Source organism: Glycine max, chromosome 8, assembly GCF_000004515.6.
Source record: "Glycine max cultivar Williams 82 chromosome 8, Glycine_max_v4.0, whole genome shotgun sequence".
In the NCBI taxonomy this organism is placed as follows: domain Eukaryota; kingdom Viridiplantae; phylum Streptophyta; class Magnoliopsida; order Fabales; family Fabaceae; genus Glycine; species Glycine max.
This window is the reverse complement of record NC_038244.2, coordinates 16177592-16198518: the sequence shown is the minus strand read 5'-3', so window position 1 is coordinate 16198518 and position 20927 is coordinate 16177592. Positions and strand designations below refer to the sequence as shown.

At 29.1% G+C, this 20927-nt stretch overlaps 2 protein-coding genes across 2 annotated transcripts; both read right to left on the bottom strand.

Moving 5' to 3' along the window:
- Positions 1–3387: 3387 nt before the first annotated feature.
- On the bottom strand, positions 3388–12856 carry LOC100781084 (probable LRR receptor-like serine/threonine-protein kinase At1g05700). The gene is made up of 13 exons (XM_006585494.4): positions 12695–12856; positions 11831–12407; positions 9715–10226; positions 9275–9413; positions 8628–8699; positions 8412–8483; positions 8213–8284; positions 7036–7181; positions 5770–5996; positions 5565–5685; positions 5083–5145; positions 4793–4982; positions 3388–3953 (listed from the first exon to the last, which is right to left on the bottom strand). Exons 1-13 carry the CDS (start codon positions 12801–12803, stop codon positions 3560–3562), a joined length of 2694 nt encoding a protein of 897 aa, XP_006585557.1. The 5' UTR covers positions 12804–12856; the 3' UTR covers positions 3388–3559.
- A 2599-nt stretch (positions 12857–15455) lies between these two features.
- Positions 15456–19739, bottom strand: LOC100791726 (inositol oxygenase 1). The gene is made up of 11 exons (XM_014779129.3): positions 19275–19739; positions 18713–18815; positions 17345–17429; positions 16979–17183; positions 16729–16788; positions 16556–16608; positions 16342–16464; positions 16159–16228; positions 15964–16042; positions 15765–15846; positions 15456–15664 (listed from the first exon to the last, which is right to left on the bottom strand). Exons 1-11 carry the CDS (start codon positions 19306–19308, stop codon positions 15638–15640), a joined length of 921 nt encoding a protein of 306 aa, XP_014634615.1. The 5' UTR covers positions 19309–19739; the 3' UTR covers positions 15456–15637.
- Between the last annotated feature and the right edge of the window lie 1188 nt (positions 19740–20927).

Below are 20927 nucleotides of genomic sequence, written 5' to 3'. Positions count from 1 at the left end.
TTTTTGCTTAATATTTTTTAAAGATTTTATAGTTAAATAATATTTAAATTTAAATTTAAAATATTTTAATTTAAATTTAAAATCTTTTAATTGAGATAAATTATTTTTATTATATATTTTTAAAATTAAACATGAAAAAATATTTATTTTATCCCGTATCATAATTTTTAACAAGCACCCTTCATGTTTTTTCAGCTCAATCAAGTCCTTGTGACCCTGTCCATCTTAGCTTTTTCTTTTTTTTCTTCTATACACACATTCAAAATTACATTTACTCGAAAAAAGAGAGGCTCTATATATAAATCAAATCATACACAACTCAACTAGACACTAGCTACTATAGTAACAATAATAATACAGACTAGAAAAGCCATATTTTTAATAAATTTCTCACGTTATTACAATCACATAAATATATATTTTTTAATTTAGTAATATATTCCTAAATTCTAATAAAAGCTATTTAATATTAATATATATTTCATGATTAACTTGGTTTGAGAACAAAAATGTAAAGAACTTGCATATAAGATATATAATCCTATCCTTTTCGCTGATAAAACAAGAAAAAAGGTTATTCATGTGCGTTGCTACTCTAATCAACTAACTATCAATAATGCGGGCACAAGTGATAACAGTAAATCATGAAAATATATATTTATCTCACGTATTTTCATAATTTCTAATAAAAATTAATTATCACTTTTAACGAAAATTATTTCATATTAATATTATATTAAAAAAACTCTTACCAACGATGAACTATATGAAAGTATTTGATAAGTCACTTTAGTTAACTTATAATTAGCTACTTATAAGTTTTTTAGAGGAACTAATTTATAAGTTTATTTAATTAAAATAAGGATATTTAATAAATAAAGTTTCTCATTAACTTTATTTTTGGATGCTATTATATTTTTGTGTTCATTTAAACCTTTAATATTCTAATTATTACACTGCTTATTCTATTTATTATAATTTTAAATTCACAAAATATTATAAATTCGAATAAAAATTTATAAGCGATTAAAATTAACTAAAAACAAAAAATACTTTGAAAAATGTTTTTGTCTACAAAAATAAAATGTAATTTATATAAAATAATTAAATCATACAGACATACATATTTTCATATCATTTTATATTTACCGGCCAGCTTAACAATTAATTTTATAAAATAATTTAATTAAATAAACTGATTTAATAACTTTTAATTTTCAATTAAAATTATCTTTAACTAATGAGTCATAATAATATATAGAGTGGTGGACTATATAGGATCAGAGCTCAGAACTTGGATCCTGAACAAATAGAGTTGGCGCCAGTTGCCATCAGCATTTACTAGGTTGCCTTCACCACAGAGATAGGACAATGTTTGGCTCACTCTACCGTTAAATTGGATTCATATCACAGCTACAACACCAACAAACACTCACCAGAAAAATAAAACTTTTTAAATTTCTAGGATTAAATTAAAATAAAACAGATCGAAATGAAAAAAAACCAAAATTATATTTTAAACATTATTCTATATTAAGAAGTAAGAAAATTAATAACAGAGTGTGCAAACTTGTATGAATGAGTAATTCTTAGCTGGGTAGCCCACTTAAATTATTTTATGAGCAAAGACATGCATGCATGTGACCATTTACAGATTTGTAAGTTTTTTTTTTAATGTTATAAGTTTGGTCAACGCCTTACACCAGAGTAGTCCAGCTGGTAATACACGTTCAGCAATAAATACATTAAATTAATATATGCTGGTTGCCCTAGTCCTCAGGCACGAGACATGCATGGATCATGGATGGGAAAGGACTACTCCTTCATTAAGATGTTTGGTGAATTTATGGGGAAATAATGCAGATTAGCACTCGCTATTTATCGGTTTTTATTACCCAATTTTAGTAACCCTTGCCTAAAAGTGCATGTGTGCTGCTGTATAAACAATTACTATTGCCACAGATTCACATGATCGGAATTTTAGTCTCTCTGTAGCCGCATGTACGTTCCTGGTTTAATTTTCATCGAAGAGATTCAAAAAACTTTATCATTTAATTTGTTAGTCGTGCATAAAAAATCACGAGTGTCTTTTAACTTATCGAATCATAATCTCAAATACTAATCCAGCTTGTATGAGATTGCTGCTGACAAAACAAAATTTTGCACACGGATGTCCCATTTTATCTTTAAGCATTTTAATTTTCAAAATATATTGTTTAAATCACATAATTGCTTTTGAGAATTGAGTTCAGCTTTTCTGCAGTAAAATTGTGTAGTATTTAATGGGACAATTTTTGTTTTTTACCAACTACGTGTATCTTTCAAGTAAAGCAATACTACTTGAGCTTAGGGAAACCACCATTAATTCATACAAATAAATTTACATACATTTTATTATATCAGATTTAATTAATTAACGTATTATGTTTAGTGTGGTAAAATAAAATCAAAACAAAATGTCATGGGACAATAAGTTACTACACTTATTTGAGAGAGCCAAACACTGTCGGGCATTGGGTTCAACAAGAATGGCATGATTTTGCAAGGCCATTATTTATCATGGTTTCTTGTCTGCTAAATGCTAGTAATAAAATTATAAACTCTCTTTAAATCTGAGTAATATTTAGCAAGGCGAATTAACTATACAAATTATATTAATAAAAATTAAAATATATAATTAAGTTTAGAAAGTTTGTGCATCTTGAAATTATTTTAATCCCAACCCCCTCTCCTCCGAAAACAAACTTCTTAAGATTCCATCTTGAAAAAGTTTTCACTCAATAGGCTTTTATCATAATATATGTTATTTTAAACAAAAATGTTTATAGAGAAGGTTTCCATGCAGAAAAAGTAAACACTGTACCGGTGTGTGCCATTTTTCAACGGTTGCAAGCTGGGGGAAAAGGGGACGTGGTGGGGAACCAAGACTATGGTGTAGTTGTTAATTAATTTCCACTTCCTCGTTTTTTCAAAATCCTACACTATATATATGGCTACATTACACCATTAACATTGAGCATATGACTTGACTAGTACTAATACGTTCTTCTCATTAATTTGCCTCCTTCAGTTTGATCATTAATAAAAATAATTATTAATTATATTTTATTTATTTATTGTCTTTAAATTTTTTTTCTGATGAATCCGAAAATAATAACCAAAAAATTAATTTGTGTTGAAAACTTTGACTTCTTGTTAACACCACTTTGCAGTCACACGTTTTTGCATCAGCATTTTAATTTCTGACTTGTTACCAGTTAGGACAGTTTTGTTTATCAATAAAATATTAAAGACTCTTAATTAAGTAAACTGTGATAAGATTAAATAATCTGGAATATAAAAGTTAGATAGAAGTATATATGATAAGTTGTTATATTATTCAATATTTGATGTTTATCAGAGAATAATAATACATTAATACCTTAAAAAGTTACTTCCAAGAATCAAAGTTTCAAGTTGTAATTTAATTTATTCGTTAAAAAATTGTAATTTTTAATATAAATCTTAAAAACCTAAAAATAGTTGCAATTACAGTTGTCAACTTTTTAAAACCTTGTTACTACCTCGCTAGAGAACTCTCTCCGCTAATTGATGCCACAGAGAATTCAGTGAATATACATATACTATCATCAATATTCTCCATGGGAAAACATTGTTTTAATTCTTTGACCACTTGATCCATTGTTGGCCTCTTAATAGAACTCGGAGCTAGACAAGCCATTGCAACATGTACAACTTGCGATGCAGTCTCAGAGTCATATATTCCCTGTAACCTTGGATCCATAATACTATCAATTTCTCCTTCATCAGCTAACATGGAATTTACCCACTGAACTATGTGAGTATTCTCGTGGGTTTTCAAGATAGCAGGGTGCCCTGTGATAATCTCTAATAGAACAATTCCAAAACTATAGACGTCACTTTTTTCAGTCAACTTGTTTGTTATTTGATATCTGCATGACAAACAATGAAGCTACTTCAAACAACATTTCTATCATATATATACCAAAGAAAGCTTAAAAGATCGAATAATATTATATTATTGCATGCATGCAAGGGTTTATCTTTTAATCATGAGAAAATATTCACTTTTGTTTTGATTCCTCATAATGATAATTTGTATGATTAAACTTACTATTTTTTCTGTGCGTTGTTCGGGGTACGTTTAAATTTAAGTTAGATCTATAAATAAAAATAAATTTAAAGAGAATAATATATGTTTTTATTATTAACAACGAATATAAGTAAAAATAAATTTAAGAGATAAAACTTTTTAAATCAAGTTCAATTTTATTTTATTTTAACCATCATAGGATTTAGGGTATTTGATTTTCCGATTAAACTTAAGTATTTTCACAAGTTTTTATTTGTTTTAGAAAGTTATAATATTAATCCTTAATTCAAGATGTAATTATAATTAATTAAAAAAACTATCCTCTTTGAAGAATGTATTATGAAAAATTGAACTCATATTTTATCTCACTAAGCTTAATATGTATTGGGCTATTGGCAACTCAGCCACTCATTGGATACTACATATTTTATTGACATAGTATGTCAAAATTTAAAAATCAAAGTCAAATTCGGATTGATTAAGATTAAAATTTATTTTTCTAAAAAATATATCTTTAACTTGATCTAATGTATATCAAGATTTGGAATTTAAATTAGAATTACTTAAATTTATCTAATAATGTTTAAAAAATATAAACAAACAACTTTGTACTCTTATTAATGTCTTTGAATTAGTTGTGCATGCATAAAGCTAAAACTTAAAATTTTGACAACTTACTCAGGGTCCATGTATCCCGGGGTGCCTGCGATTTTTGTTAGTACATGGGTGTCACATTCATTTGAAAAGATCTTTGACAACCCAAAATCAGAAACTTTAGCGTGGAAATCTTCGTCAAGTAAAATGTTGCTAGTCTTGACATCTCTGTGCACAATTGGAGGCTTACAATATTTATGCAGATACTCCAACCCTGCACATAAAATGTACAATAATGTTGTTAACCTTGTAGCTAGCGTAGCGTCAACAGGAAGACCGGTAAAACTTTCCACCCCAATTAATAAGTTCCTCACCTGTTGCTGAATCCAGAGCAATTTGAAGTCTCTGTTTCCAACTTAGCAAAATTTGGTTTTTATCTGCATGAATGGCCATGGAATAAAATTTAGTGATACTGGGAGTTAGTTTTCCATACAGTTATGTTGACAAGCAAAAACATGTGTTATGAAAGGTATATATAGTTTGACAACTACTATAAAATATTTTTTATTTTTCTTAAAACAAGGTATCCCAGAATCAAAAGTCACGAGTTTTTTTAAAATATATGTTTCAGTTTTGCAAAGTAAAATTGTCATCAGTTTTCTAAATTAATTAACCATTTAAAAATCGAGATTAATGATAAATATGAAAAAAATAATCATGATATTACAAGTAAAATCAATTAACATTATAGAGAAAAAATATTTAAGATAACTTACTAGTTTGCATACAATGTTAAGTCATACTTTGAGTGTATTAAGTTAAACTTTTATGGCGCATATCATATCAAATTCGAAACCTGAAAGATGGTTTGCCAAGTCTCCGTAGGCCATGTATTTATATATGAGCGCCGTGGCTTCATTGCAATATCCAATTAGAGGAGTCAAGCATGTATGGTGTACTCTAGTGAGAATTTTTGCCTGCATATCAGATAGAGTCAATATTCTTTCATCTTAAGGGACTTAAAGATATTGTGGGTTAAATTCAGTCGTGACCTATAATACCTCTGTCTGAAATTGCTGAAAACCTTGAGTTGAGGGAGAGAGAATCTTCACTGCTACTTGTGTTTCACCTTTGAAACCATAGTAGACAGTTCCATATGCTCCTTTACCCACAACCTTCTCAAAGTTATTGGTGATGCTTAGAACCTCTGCGTAGGTGAATTCTTGTTTATTTGAGTTCACATACTCAATTTTGTTGAAACAACTCAGCTTCTTCGTACCCATGACACCTGATGAAATAAAGCAGAGTGTATTTGGTTAATACACTTTTATCTTTTATCAATGTTGGAGATCCCACATCAACCTGTCACAAGGACAATATATATAAGTGAATGATAATCTTTATCAACTCATCCCATAAATGGTATCAAAGACTAATTCTAACAAGTGTTCTTATCCATCACCTATAGATGTCAAATCTTGTATATAAGTTTCATGTTTGGTTTTGAGTCTGACTTAATCACTCAATCAGAGAGTCAACTTGTGAGTTGAGAGTTACTTATACACCCTATTTTAATAATATCACTAATTAATGTGAGATCTTCAATTTTCTCATGCCAAGGACTATATATTTGTGAGTGATCCAACAATTACTATGAATTTATTCAAGTTTGAGTCTAACTCAAGTGAAAAATTAACTCATGATTTTGTTAATTTCTGTAATAATTTAAGTTCTTTAAAATTAATATATAGAATAACTTTTTAGAATTTAGATTTGGGGTCTAATTGAACTTTCAAAGCTAGTTCACCGTGAGATTGTTACTGCAATAATTAGTTAAAATTAATATACTTAGTAATTTTTTTAGAATTTAAATTTAAATCTAACTCAATGTTAAAAACTAGGTCGATAAGGATTGCATGGATCATATTATTATTAGTGAATGTAGAATTTATAATACATCCTCTTGCTTCAAAGATGGGACACTGAAGCATCAAGTTCATAAGACTAAATATGTGTGGATAGTTTGATAACAACTGAAAAATAAGTGATATGGCAGACCCAATATAAATTCATTTCACTTTAGAATTTGTATTTGAATTTAACTTATTTTTAAGAGTTCACTTTAGAATTTGTATTTGAATTTAACTTATTTTTAAGAGTTAAATGATAAAGTGAGGATTGTTACTTATTTATATATCCTAAGAGATATAATAATAAATTAACGGGAAAAAATGACTGTGTATGAAAATTAAGTTATGCTCATAATAATAATTATAATTTGGAATTTTTGTACCTCCAAATCAAGTAGAGGAGTTGTTATATCGTACCTTGTAGTCGTCGTCTTCTTAAAAAAGAAAGTGATACTATCGAAAGAATGATGAAGGCTCCCACAAATGTTACTACCAACGGAATTACTACCTTCTTTCTCTTGCGGCACGTACTAGAGGTGCAAAGATATGGATTTCCCTCAACACTAAACATAAAAACTTCTGTGTGAGTTAGTAGTTAAATGAACAAATAAGCAAAAGCAAAAGCAAAAGCGAAGTGAAAAGAAAAAAATTACCAAAAAGAGGAAAAGAAAAAACAATCAGAGAGGACATGCAGGGTAATAAACTAAAATGGTAGACTTAGTCAACGTATGGTCCATATCTTGAGTTGTTGACCGAACATTTTGGAATAAGTACGTGGGTCTTTTCAATCATACAGTCCTCACTTGGGCTGTGTTTAATATAAAGGCCACAAATAAAATAGATAAAAATAAAAAAGAGAGTAAAAATATGTGAGAAATAAAGTGATAAGTAAAATTATTTGATTGAAAAAAAATATACAAGAGATGAGTAAAAATAGAGGAAAAGTACTATAGGTAGACCTTACCATTTTTAAACTTATTTTCATCTTTATCATTTCTACTAAACCAACAACATTCATTTCTATCTTGTCAATATTATTTCCATCCTTAGAAAAACTACTACCTTAACGTCGTACATCACTCATTGTGTCACTAAGAAAGACCTGTAGTTTACATAAAGCTTGGAGAGAAAGGCAAAGGAGTATAAGTTATATGTATCCTGTAAGCTTTTTTTTAATTTTCTCATTCTCAATATATTGCCACAATCATGGATGGAAATTTACATGACTCTGCAACAAACATGTAAGCAACAGGTTTCAACATTCCGGGATTGTTTGAGGAACAATGGGGTACCCTTTAGTAAGATACCTCCACCTAACTAAGTCGTCCTAGCAGGGTAAGATTTTGTCTTTGCTAGTTTAGTGATACTGTGATAGTGATGCTGCTCAAACATAAATTTCATATTTTCAACTTTTCTTTCTTTCTTCATATTTTTATTTTGCTACATATACCATATTTCCATATGATGCATTGTGCTTAACTTTGGTCATTGGTCACTAAATCACAATTCATTATAAAGAGTGGAATAGTCAAACGAAGCAAAAAATGGACAACAAATTAATGGACCAAAAAATATGAAATATTGTATTGAAAACCTTAATTGCAAATCTGCCTTTTCCTTGAGAGCCTTAGGAATTGGACCCGAAAGCTTGTTCCCTGTCACATTACTGCAAAGATTGTGAAATATATATATTGCCTGAGTGTGTAGCAGGCAAAATTATAAAGTTTTTTTTTTTTTCATCGGCGGCAAAATTGTAAAGTTGAAAGGCATTATTAGAAAGATTCCAAGCTTACAGAATTTTTAACTTTGGCAATTGTGCCAGAAATTCTGGTAAAGATCCTTCCAGTTCGTTTTGTGACAAATCCCTGGAATATAGAGAGTAACATTTGGATAAAACTCGTTGTTGTTAAGATTACAGAAATTATATTAGGAGTTGGGCTGCAAACCTAATTAGTCAATATGTTAATAATTGAACAGAGAATCAATGAGCGATAATAATCAGTACTTACAGGATTTCTAGTTCGGTAAGGTATGAGAATGACATATTTATCTGCCCCTTCAGATTGCTTGAGCTCAGGTTCCTGCAGCTCGTTGTTTAAGATTACCATAATATGTGATCAGACTAGTTTTCTAATACTAAGTGTGTGTGTTTGGATTCTTGAATCATCCAGAATCAGGTTCAAATTAATACCAGCTAAATACCGTGATTTCAGCTAAAATGTTCACATGTTTGGTTCCATATTGAATAGTTGATTTCTAGTCAAGAATTGATTGTGTGTGATTGTTTCTACATCCTCAAGATCACATTTGTGTGAATATCATGTTTGGTTTATGTTTGAGTTTAAATGATTTAAGTGACATTTGTTTAATACTAAATTTTATAACTAAATTGTTTTTAGAATAGAAAAATTTCAACAATAAATGATATCACTTGAAAATTAATTTTAACCCAAATTAATTTTACAAAATCAATTTCAGAAATACTCTTCTAAACATATACTAATTATACAATATGTGTCACTGTGATCTTATTAAATACTATTTTTCTTTTCTCTCTAGTGGCATCAATGTGTCCCTTGCATTGCAACCTTGTTGGTGTTTGACTTGCAGTAATTAAAATTGAAGTTTAGTAGAAGGATAATTAATTTGTACTCACAAAGATGTGATTCTTGGAACGGTGTTGTAGGAGCTGCAAATGAGACCATCCCATGCATATTGCTTTGGAACACATGGGTCTCCTTGCCAATTCAATCTAGAGATCTGGTACGCACTTTTGATGTCCACAATAGCACCAACTAATAAAACATGGTGCAAGTAAGTAATATATTTAACACATACATTATTCAAGAAGACACATATGGTATATCTAACATGAGAAAGAGAGTATTAATTTTTAGCAATATAATTATTATTAAGATTTAATGTTAAAAAGTCATATAATTTTTTAAAAATTTCACTTGATTCTAAATCTTGATTATAATGTTTCACATATTCCTCTTATATAATATCTTCTCTACTATTGTAATTATAAGCACATCCTACAAAGATTTCAAACTTATAAGTACGTATGTAACATATTGTTGTATTGATAGATACCATCTCTAGCCTGTGTGGGCAAATCAAGTTGTGTTATCAACTTATAGACCTCGAAGGCGTTGAGGATAGGTGGAGCATCCGATTCTGACGTGGCACTAACATTGAACAAGACAGAACCAGAACTTGTTTTTTGAGGCGCAATGGTGACAGGCTTGAGGTATTCAAGAACCAAAGGTTGTGTGAGAATGGTTTGGTAGTTAAGGGTGATATTAATGATTCTTTTTTTACCAATGGGAAGTTGCTGAATTTCAAGAAAGTGAAAGTAGACGTAGTACTCATAAGGTTTGTCCAGGGGCGCATAAAGATTGTCATAGTCAAATTGTAAAGGGTGCGAGACGTTTGGAGATTGGACTGCAGTTCTTAGTACTTGGGAGGGCAACTTATAAATATCACTGCTTCTTCTTCCACTGTCCAAGTTAAGAGATTCCATAACCAAGGGATACCAACCATTCGTATCATCGAGGTCACACCGCCATATCCGATCATACACGTCATCTTTGTACCTAAAGTAACTTTAATTTTTTGGAACAAGAAACCAAACGATTATTTAATTTATTGGCTATTTTATAGTAAATAAACTGAACCTTTCTATGAGAGTTATTTTTAACTTTGAAACAATGGAGAAAAGGTGATCGAGCAAGAAAACAAATTGAAGTTTGAAATTTCTATTGAATGAAAAGTGGAAGAAAGGAAAATTTACCTAGTCAGCTTTCAGTTTTGGTGAACAAGAATTTTAATTCTAAAAGAAGAGGTTCTAAAAATGGCTAAAATAATTTAACAACAAAATTAAGGACTAAAACTTAGAATTTAAAATTTTCAGGGACTAAAATAAAAAAATGAAAATTTTATAGAAACTAAAATTTAAAATCTTTATGAGAACTAAAAACTGAATTTCAAAATTTTGAATCACTAAAATTGGCATAAAAAACATTGAGTAACATGGCATTACAAGGCCTACCCGTGACACTTTCTTGTGGTGACATATGGTACCTCCATATAAAATGTTAATATGGACATCTATCTGATATATCAACAATTTTTTTTAAAAAAATGTCAATTTAATGTCAAAGAATAAAAATACTGACGAAAAATAACAAAGGACTAAAAGTTATCAAGAAAATATATGAGGAACAAAATTAGAATATCAAAAACTTGAGGGTCAAAAACTTAATTAGTCCAAAAACTGATACCCCTAATGTCAACTTAAGACTTATTTGGACAAATTGCTCCATAAGCAGTTATAGAAGAAAAAATAAGAAAAAAATGAGATAAGTTTCTCTTTAAGTTAAAATTAGATTTTGTATAATTTAAAAAATTAGTTTTGGAGAAGCTAATATAAGAAAACTTTTGGATATTAGCTTATACATAAGTTACTTTTAATTTATGGAAAAATTTATTTCATTTTTCCTAATTGCTTACTTTTTTTCTCCTCTAAGTATTTAAGGAAAAATTCATTCAAATTAAAAAGACCCTTAACCATATATTGGCAACCTCAAGGAGTTGATACTTGATCGAGGAGAACAAGATACTTGAGTTCAAAAAAATTTCTTGCCTTAAATTAAAGCATCATTCCATCCTCCTAAATTTTAAATTACCCCCTAAAAAAAACTAATTCTACTGGTTTAAGTAAAAATTTCTTTTTGGCCGTGAATATTAGGTCATTTCAGTAATCGACTAAGGGAAAACTATTATAATCGGTATCAATTTTTGTTTGGATAAATTTGTTGAAAAGTGAGTTTAAAATAATTAATTTTGTTAGATGCAACAAAAAAGTTAACTTTTATATTAGAAAATAAAGTTGAAAGGAAAAAAAAAAAACTGTTAAGCAATAATCATAAGTTACAAATTTCCAGATTTAAAAAAAAACTTATTTTTTAGAAGAAAAAAAAAGTTTCTTATAAAATTCGAGTTGATGTCCCAAATATTTTTAAGTCACCATGACATGATCCATGGTATCCACGAGATGTCTGAAACATTTAACTTTATTTTATAAAGAACTTATTTTTCATAAAAACAACTGAAATTGAAAAAAAAAAAAAAAGAAGCTTTCTTGGGTTGAAATGGTCTAGGGCATGCAATGCATATAGCTAACCAAGAAAGTTTAAAGAGTGATTACTAGTCTCCATAAGGTGGAGGCAATGCAGAGGAGCCAACGTCAATCCTTAGCTGAAGATATAATAGTGGTTGTGGAGCAGCGGTGGGAGTGTGATAAATGGAAGTGTTCAAAGGTCTCAATTCCAATGAAGCAATGCAAGGGATTGTGGGGCCACTTTTAACAAGGCACACATCTATGCTTTCACTTGACACAGTCTGAATAATCTCCGTGAACCAGTAAGTGTCGGCGTAATCAGTGAGATTAACTTTGTCCACAAGATTGACTCCAATGTACATGTCAAAAGAAGGAGCTTCATTTTTGCCATCATAGTTTCCATATGAAAAGAAAGCCCTTATGAGATACTTGCTACTGTTATTTTTACCATGCTGTGGTTTCAGGGTGTAGCAGTTCCTCTCTCCTTTTGGGAAGCATCTCAGTGTGTTCAACTGTCTCCCATAATCGCGATAGTTTAAGTTCACATTCGATGAAACCATATGATTGCTTCCTGTTCCAACATAATCATTGTCTGTCTCAAACCAAATTCCAGTTTCGGTGTGGGAATAAGCTGCTTCTGATCCACAATCAATGCTTATGAAACCTGATAATTATATATGTTCACTCACATCAGAAAGAATGTAAAGTTAATTAATCTAGGGTGTCACTGATCTTTTTTTTCCCACTAAAATAAAAGATAATGTCAGGAGTTTACAATCATTTACGCATCCTGCTTAATCAACGAAAATTCACTCAAGAGTATTACTGGTCTAGTAAGTAGTAAGTAATAAGTAATATAATCTTTGATATTTTTGTCATGAAGAAGCAAAAACAATAACTTTAAAAAAAGTTCCTTCAAATGGGAACCAGATTAGTAGTTGCGGTAAATACCGGGGTTGTTATTTTCTAGTGCTGAATTGGTATGAATAGTGAAAAGTGAAACCAAGGCAAGCCATGCCCATACGTTTAAGATGACAATCCGTCGTGTTTCTCTTTCCATGTTATCTGCAGTCACGCATATATGGAAGCTTATGTTAGTCACAAACTAGAACAAAAAAGCAGAAAAAATCACAACGAATATCAACTCACCAAAAACTTGATGCACCCTATATATAGTCTTTTTGTATGAGAGTGAAATAAATATTAACCATTAATATTTAGATTTTAGCATATGAATTATCAGAATTATCAAAATGCACAAGGCTTTTGAATTTCTAACAAAATCGCATATATTTTTTTTAATGGTTTCATAATACTAAATTCTAGCATTTCATATAAGGTTGGCATCAATCATAAAAAATAATTTTGTACAAAACTAAAAAAATATTTTTTTACGAAGCACATGTGATTAGAGAGAGACATAATAGCTGGGATGATAAAAAAAATTTTGAGTTCAATCATCTCACTAATATAACATTTCAAAAAAGAAGTCCTCAAATCCTTAAAGAATATTTAATTATATTTAAAATCGTAGCAAATTTATATTTGCATATATAACTGTTTTCCACATTTGTCTCATTTTTTTTTGGAGAGAAAATCTTGCCACAAAAATTTCGTTAGTGATAAGAGCAAAAGAGTATTGAGCATTGACTTCGTCTTGTGTTAGTTGCCAAGTCGCAAGAGTAGGTGCACAACATTTATTGATGTGCTTTAATTTGAAGAACAGGTCAACTGACTTAGTCAAGTCAATCAACAAGAGCAACAGGAAAGAAAAAGAAATTAATTACTCGAGCAATGATTTGACATTTTATTTGATACATTTTCTTTCCTATCAAATTATGTATTCTCTCCTATTCTAAATATAAGAAAACCCATTTTTTTTTTATCTTATCTTCTTTGTCTTAAATATAAAAAAATTAATTAATTTTATCTTATTAATGTTATTATTTTAATTGATATTTTAGTTTCAATAATTCATTTTTATTCTTGATAAATTATTTTTTAATTGAGATTGGTGTGGCTAAATATGATTAATTAATTTTCTTAGTTAGTGTGGATCCATTTTTCTCTCCTTATATTTGAGATGGAAGGAGTAATACATGGATAATGATGAAGGAATTACATTAAATGTGTTTAGTAGGAAATATATCTTCTTATAAATTACCATTAGAGTTAAATATGGATATCTAAAATAGTTTTATACTATCATTTAATTATAAATTATCGTTTGAATTATTTTAAAAGTAAAAAAACTTATTATATATAATAAATTGTAATTAAAGATTGAGTAAAAACTTTTACGCTGTTAATATATAACCCTTTTTCTCTTACTATTATATAAAAAATGTTGTTATCTTAGTTGTTTTTATAAATTTTAAGTTTTATTAACTTTTTTTTTACATGTACCTCTTTAAAACAAGAGTTTAATGGTCATACATGAAAAAATAATTTCACACTATCAATCACAATTTATCAAAGATATGATTTTTAATATAGTTATTATAAAAAAATCAACTAATTTATTATATATACATAATGATTTATAATTAAATGATAATATAGAATTAGTTTAAACTATTAAAATAAATTGATTTGATTTTTTTTTGAGAAATACTATACTTACATTAAAATGTTATTAAAATAAATTGATTTATATTTTAAAAGTAAAAAAACTTATGATGTATAATAAATTGTGATTAAATGATTGTGTAAAACTTTTTAAGTTGTTAATATATAACGCTTACTCTTTTACTATTATATAAAGAATGCTGTTATTTTAGTTGTTTTTATAAATTTTAAGTTTCATTAATTTTTTTTACATATACCTTTTTTTAAAACAAGATTTTAATGATCATACATGAAAAAAATAGTTTTACACTGTTATTTAATCACAATTTATTATGATTTTTAATGTAGTTATTATAAAAAATTAATTAATTTATTATACATAATAATTTATAATTAAATGATAATATAAAATTAGTTTAAATGATTAGTACATATATAACCTTTTTTTCCTTAAAATAAATTGATTTGATTTTTTTATGAGAAATACTATACTTACAATCTATATCAAAAACACTTCAACTAATATAAGCAACTTTAATAAGAATGCTTGGTTATATTCATGGGCGGATCTTTTTTTGATCTACTAACGGATTTTCTTTATAAGAATATTTTGGAATTAATTTTCATTTAGAGATAAGTCATAAAAATAGTTACGATTTTGTAAATTAAAGTAGTATAAAGATTTAATTCCAAAATTGTCCACATTTGATAATTTTGAAAAAAATTTACCCAAAATGATAAAAGAAGTCACATTGCACGTGTAGTATGTTTTGTATCAAGACTTTGGCTTATTTTAATTTGAATCATTGTTTTTTCGAAAATAGAAATTAAAATTATATTATTCTTTATTATATATTCGTACAATATTCATAAAGTGTTTTTTTTGTACTTATTTACATTCTTCAATTTAAATTGTAATTGTAATAATAGTGGGGACATGACGACCCTTGTCATCTAGGGTAGAAAAATTCTTTAGAAAAATCTTATTAATAATGTTGAGTCTAATCTTGAAATTGTCCCTTTAAGAAACGATTTACTTAATTGTCACCCTCAGTTAAAGAATCAAGAGACCGTATAGTTTCACATTATGTGAGAATTCCTTAGATAAGGGAAAGAAAAAACAAAAAAGGAAAAACATTTCCTCTGGTTGCAGGACTTTAGCTACAAATATTATTTCATACAACTTACAAGAATATCTTAAACCACCAAAGCATATAAATTAATTAATGCAACTACAGCTTTATAGCTTATTATTCCCTCTACTCCATACGAAACTAGTTGGCTATCATGGTAAATTATTGGCACTTCATGGCTCCAATTAACTCTTCACCACTTCAGCTTTGCAGGGAAGTACTGCAGCAAATAAATGCACTTTAGTACAAATTACAAATTCGATGATTTAAAAAAAAAAAATTGAAAGAAAAGGATACTAAAGTTTCCAAACGGTGCTGACCTTTTCAATGAGGGACAGATAGTACGGTCTGACCCTTTCAACATCAATTCGAATTTTGCTCTTGCTGTAAAGGTCATATTTGCTGCAGGTATATATGCAGAAGAAAGTTAGAGAAAAAATTGATAAATCTTTGCACACTTAATTAATATCCAATCACCATTCACCAATATATTTAATTAATAAAAAGATGTAGTGTTACTTGAAAATATGGAGCCATTTCAGATTCTCAAAATCCTCATCATTCATCAAGTGCTTATAGGCTCCTTCCTTATGTAATGCTGCAAAACAAATGAATGGAACGAATAAGATTGCAAATGGATCAATTTGATAAGTTATGAACTTATAATTAATTATATGTTGGACAAGGGAGCTTTTGCTTCTAAGTTGTACTTACCATAGAATGAATGGTATCTTATAATGAACAAAGCCGCAGAGGGCAGTGTAGTATCATTCTCCTTTGCCACCTAAGACAGCACCCAAAGTTTTGAGAATTTCCTCCACAATTTATGAAATAATAGCATTAAATAATTCTACGTAAATAAATAAAAAAAATTACTAGGATTTTCCAAGGGCTTACTAGATACATGTAGTCATCGTGTCCCCATGACATCATCACATTGTTAAGTCCACATCTCTCTGAGTAAATCCCATATTTAGTGTTGTATGCTGGATTGTTGTAGTCTGGATTTTCCTTAAAATACTGAAGTGGGAATGCAACACATGTCAGGTGTTTAATTTTAATATTTTTTTTTGTTTTCCACCCAAAAAAGAAAATGAATTGACAGATTTACCTTGTGGTGAACAATGGACTCATCAAATCTGCAACCAACAGGGAATATGTCCCCTGTATGAACATATTAAATATTAAAGATTAGTTCATGCTTTAACTAGAAATTGCGAAGAAGGCATGTAAGATATGACCTTTTAACCATAGGTGTCAATGCTATATAAATATCACACATACCTACTACAGCCCATTGAGGAAGTCCTCCAAAACTAGGCAAATTCAGCACCTTGCCAAGATCTGCATTGAAGCAAATTGGTAAATGCTTGTGGTATAAGTGGAAGTTTTCTTGCAATTTCCTATCTTTCATTTCCAATAGTCCATATTAAAACCAAAAACACAAAAACTATTTCATAGCAAAAGGATCTTCAAACTTTTTCAAGTATAAGGAGCAATGCATGTAAAAGGGTCATTAGAATGTAGAAAGTACCATGGATAAGGCCAGTTAGGTGCAACCAATCTTCATCAGGGTAGTCCCTCCTTATAGCTTCGGCTGTCTGGAGCAAGTGTTCAATCTGAGGTTCATCCAAGTCAGGGTCACTCTCATCCACCACTTCATTAAGGAGTTCACAACATTCCCATATGCTCATCTCTACCCTGTTCAATTTTGCGTACTCCTCTCTCATTTTCTTCACCTGTATAGGTATGTATGTTCAATTTAATACCATGCTTCACCCCTTTTCAATTTTAAAATTACTAGTCAAAATTGTGGCAAACATGAGTTGAAATTTGAGATTTGAGATTTGAGATTTGAGGGGAGGGCATGGTAAATGCAATTTTTGTGGTAGATGCTTACGAAATCAATTGATTGGTAAGTGTGATTTTTTCTGTAGAAGTTCTCCACTCCTTCATGCCTCTCACTTTCAGCATCATTATAAGCCCTGTTTTACAGTAGATTATCACTCATAAGATAATTCTAGCAGCATTTTCACATATGCACACATCTAACCAGTTTTCATTTTGAGAATTTTTAGTGATCCCAAGTTAATCGCAAGTGAAATTACAAGTAGTATCTTGTTCATTTTTTTTTTTACCAAAAATTCTGAGAAAAGACTAATAGCTCTAATCGTTTACTTGCATTTATAATAATGGAAAAAGGTTGTTAACAAACCAAATGTGATTATTTCATCCGTAAAAATAGTTTACCAGTATGAATTTGAGATATTCCCTAACATGTTTTTTTAAAAGTAATATACTGTGGTTTATTTTGCCTCAGTTTTGAAGAAAATTACATTTTTTTTAAAAAAAATTGTAAATATTTTAAAGTTAGAAAATTTCAAAAAATGATGTAAGGTATCTTAAAATTCATCATAAAAACGAGTCACGGTATATTGCTATTAGTTTTGGGGTGGCATAAATGAATTCTATTTTTTTTTTGTTAAATAGTGAAGTCTAAAATTGAATGGCAATACTTCATAATTCCTTTCTTTTTCGTTATTTATATAAATATAAATATAAATTACTTACTTTTTTTCAAAAGGGGTAGAGTTGTTGAAGGGCTTGATGGGCCTAGCCCAAAGGTCAACGATATTTCAAGCCCATAAGGAAAATGGGCAGCAATCCTTTTATTTGACCAAAAAGAAAAAAAGAAAAATAATCAGTTTGTGATAACTGATTAGGATGAATTCCTATGACCAATTGTGAGATGAAAAACTTTTTCCATCCCAAAAGTAAAAATAACACAAAAAGGCTTAAAATCTCTAAGAAAACGAAAGGGAAAGGAAGTACGAGAAATTCAAGTCTAGAATTTGAAGGAGTACTCAATATTTTTGTTTTCACTTTTTCTACTTTAATACTAAATATATATTTTTCTTCGGTTTAGCTAAAAGCCTAAAACACATGGCGCATTATACCAAGACAAGATATTCCATTCGTCATCATTTATCACGGTAATAAGTCAATAACACCCAAATTAACTTAGTCAGTTCTTCAATAAAGATTGCTAATAAGTCCATAAAATGAGTGATATTTCGTAAATAATGATTATAAAAAAATTAACGTTGACAAAATTATTGAAAAAGTTAAAACTGGCGAGTCGCTTTGTCCTTATATATATATATATATATATATATATATATATATATATATATATATATATATAGGTAACAAATAAAATTGGACGAGAATATTAATGGGTGAGAAAATAGGTTATGGAGATTGAAACCTAAACATGTGCCCAAATGAGTTGGTCTGTGTTATCAGAAATCCACCATCCAACACCAGTTCTCTCTCATTTATTGGTTCAGTCTTTGCCTCTACTTCAGCCCCTGCAATTTTTAAAAACCTATTAACTGAAAAAGCACACAATTTGGAGGACATTTTTGCACTTCCAAATCAAAAGTACGTGTGCTTCAGGCCGAAAAAAGACAGATTTTGCACCAATTACTATCACAACACAACGGTACAAAATTCATGGAAAAATACACAGATAAAGCCATTCTTTCTTAAACTATAAATTAAAGGAACGAAACCTCTTTTCACTTTCTTTTTTTTCGGTCATTAACTGATAATTACAAAGATTACACTTTTCTTATGAGAAAAAAGTTTAGCTTAAATGAAGACATGCCCCTTGTAAAGTCAGGAAAAACTACCAAACCTATATTGCCAATATTACACTAAAATATAGAATTTTTTCTATAATTCTCAGAGAATATTAACAATAGTAATAATAATATATTTTGCTTAAAAAAAATAAAGATTACAAACAAACAAACAAAAAAATTTACCAAAGTGATCAGATTGCTCAATGAGGATAGTCATGTTGACTCCAAGGGTTGGCAGAAAGTGAAAGAGAATAATATAACAAAGAAAAGAGTTGGAAGCACAAAAGGAGAAGAATTTTGAGGTGGGTTGGCATGGTTGTGGAAAGGTTGCTTTGCTATTTATAAGTGGCCGGAGTGTCCTTGCCTGAGAATTGGGAGATACCAAGTCCTTCCCTGAAAATCTTGCTTTTTCATTTGATCATTTTCTAGTTTTCCATCTTTGGTACTAACATCATGTTTATCCATCTTTAACCCTCCCTTTAACATAAAATAACTACTATATTTACCACCAAGTTAAAAAGCAATCTAAAAGAGGACAACACACTCCCATCATTCCATGGAAAGAGTGTGATTAATTGGTTGCTGATCGACTTTGGATTTGTTGTGAGTAGTAGGTACATCAATATAGATTCAAATTGACTCTTACCAATGATAACATACTAATTATTATTTCAAAAATATAAATAGGTTTATTTTAATATTTTTGTCTTTCTAATTGGGACTGTGTATTTTTTAAAATTAAATTTTTGTTTCAAAATTTAGTAAATTTGGTTTTCTTTATTAAGTATTTTACTTTAAAAATTTGTATTATTATTTTTCTTCAGGCATGAAATAATTTAAAAAATTAGGTGTAGAAAGTTAAATAATTTTTTTATAAAAAGGTATAAGATGTGAAACTATCTGAATCTAGATCTAGATTAATACTACTACAGTTAACACCAAAACACATTATCATAATAAAATTAATCCAGTCAAATTTCCTATATTTTAAATTTATTTATGAAAATAAATGAGAGAGGATTTCATATGTGGTGGCCCACTTTGGCTGATTTCTTGTCATAACTGAGTCAGCTTGATTTGGATCACATGATATATCCCGGTATGTGGGGCCCAGTGACGTGGCATCCAGTCAAATTTGTATTACACGTGTTGTTTTTATAAGGCGCTTCATAAATCACAAGTTGATACATCGTTGCCATTTTTCACCACCGTTCGTTTTTGTCAGTCCTCAGTAACCGGACACGTGTCCTTCTTCCAATCCAACACGTTGATTACAATGCATTGAAGCCTTACACGTCCGAGGATATAATCTTAACTCTTACGTGCGTGTTTTGTACATCAATATATACAAACTAAATATAATTATATAATGATAATAATATTAATTCAATAAGATAGGATAGATAACAATAAAGATAAATGCTAGCTAGCAATAGTGTACAGAAGTAATGGAACGCATATACATACGCTGTATAAGTTGGAGGAAGAAATGGAATATATCAGAGTTACTTTGTTTTCAATTTGATTTGATTTGATAAGGCACAATGTAGTTGAATATATTACGTGATAAAGACAATCGCGTGAACACAATGAGTAAATGACAAAATGAATAGGATTCTGGCTTTTCCAACTTGTGGACTTATTAATTATCATTTTTTTTAACAAGCGAACCAAGAAGAATGGGGAGAACGGATTTTTTCTTTCTTTTAATCATCTTATCCAAATTAGTAATAATATATCTTATTTTCGATTCTTCTATAAATTTTTCTATTACTCTATAAAAATATTAAATAAAAAATACATTTATTTAACGTCATAAAGATAGTAAAGCATAAT

Bases quoted from the DNA above. Each gene is read 5' to 3' on its own strand.
- LOC100781084 (XM_006585494.4), bottom strand. From the start codon at position 12,803: ATGGAAAGAGAAACACGACGGATTGTCATCTTAAACGTATGGGCATGG. The intron at 8,484-8,627 runs GTAAGTACTGAT...TCTATATTCCAG, and splicing joins CTTACCGAACTAGAAATCCT to GGATTTGTCACAAAACGAAC. The intron at 8,285-8,411 runs GTAAGCTTGGAA...CAATCTTTGCAG, and splicing joins TTGCCAAAGTTAAAAATTCT to TAATGTGACAGGGAACAAGC.
- LOC100791726 (XM_014779129.3), bottom strand. From the start codon at position 19,308: ATGACTATCCTCATTGAGCAATCTGATCACTTTG. The intron at 17,430-18,712 runs GTTTCAATCTCC...ACTGTAAAACAG, and splicing joins TCATTTGGGCACATGTTTAG to GGCTTATAATGATGCTGAAA. The intron at 15,847-15,963 runs GTAACACTACAT...ATATACCTGCAG, and splicing joins AAATGGCTCCATATTTTCAA to CAAATATGACCTTTACAGCA.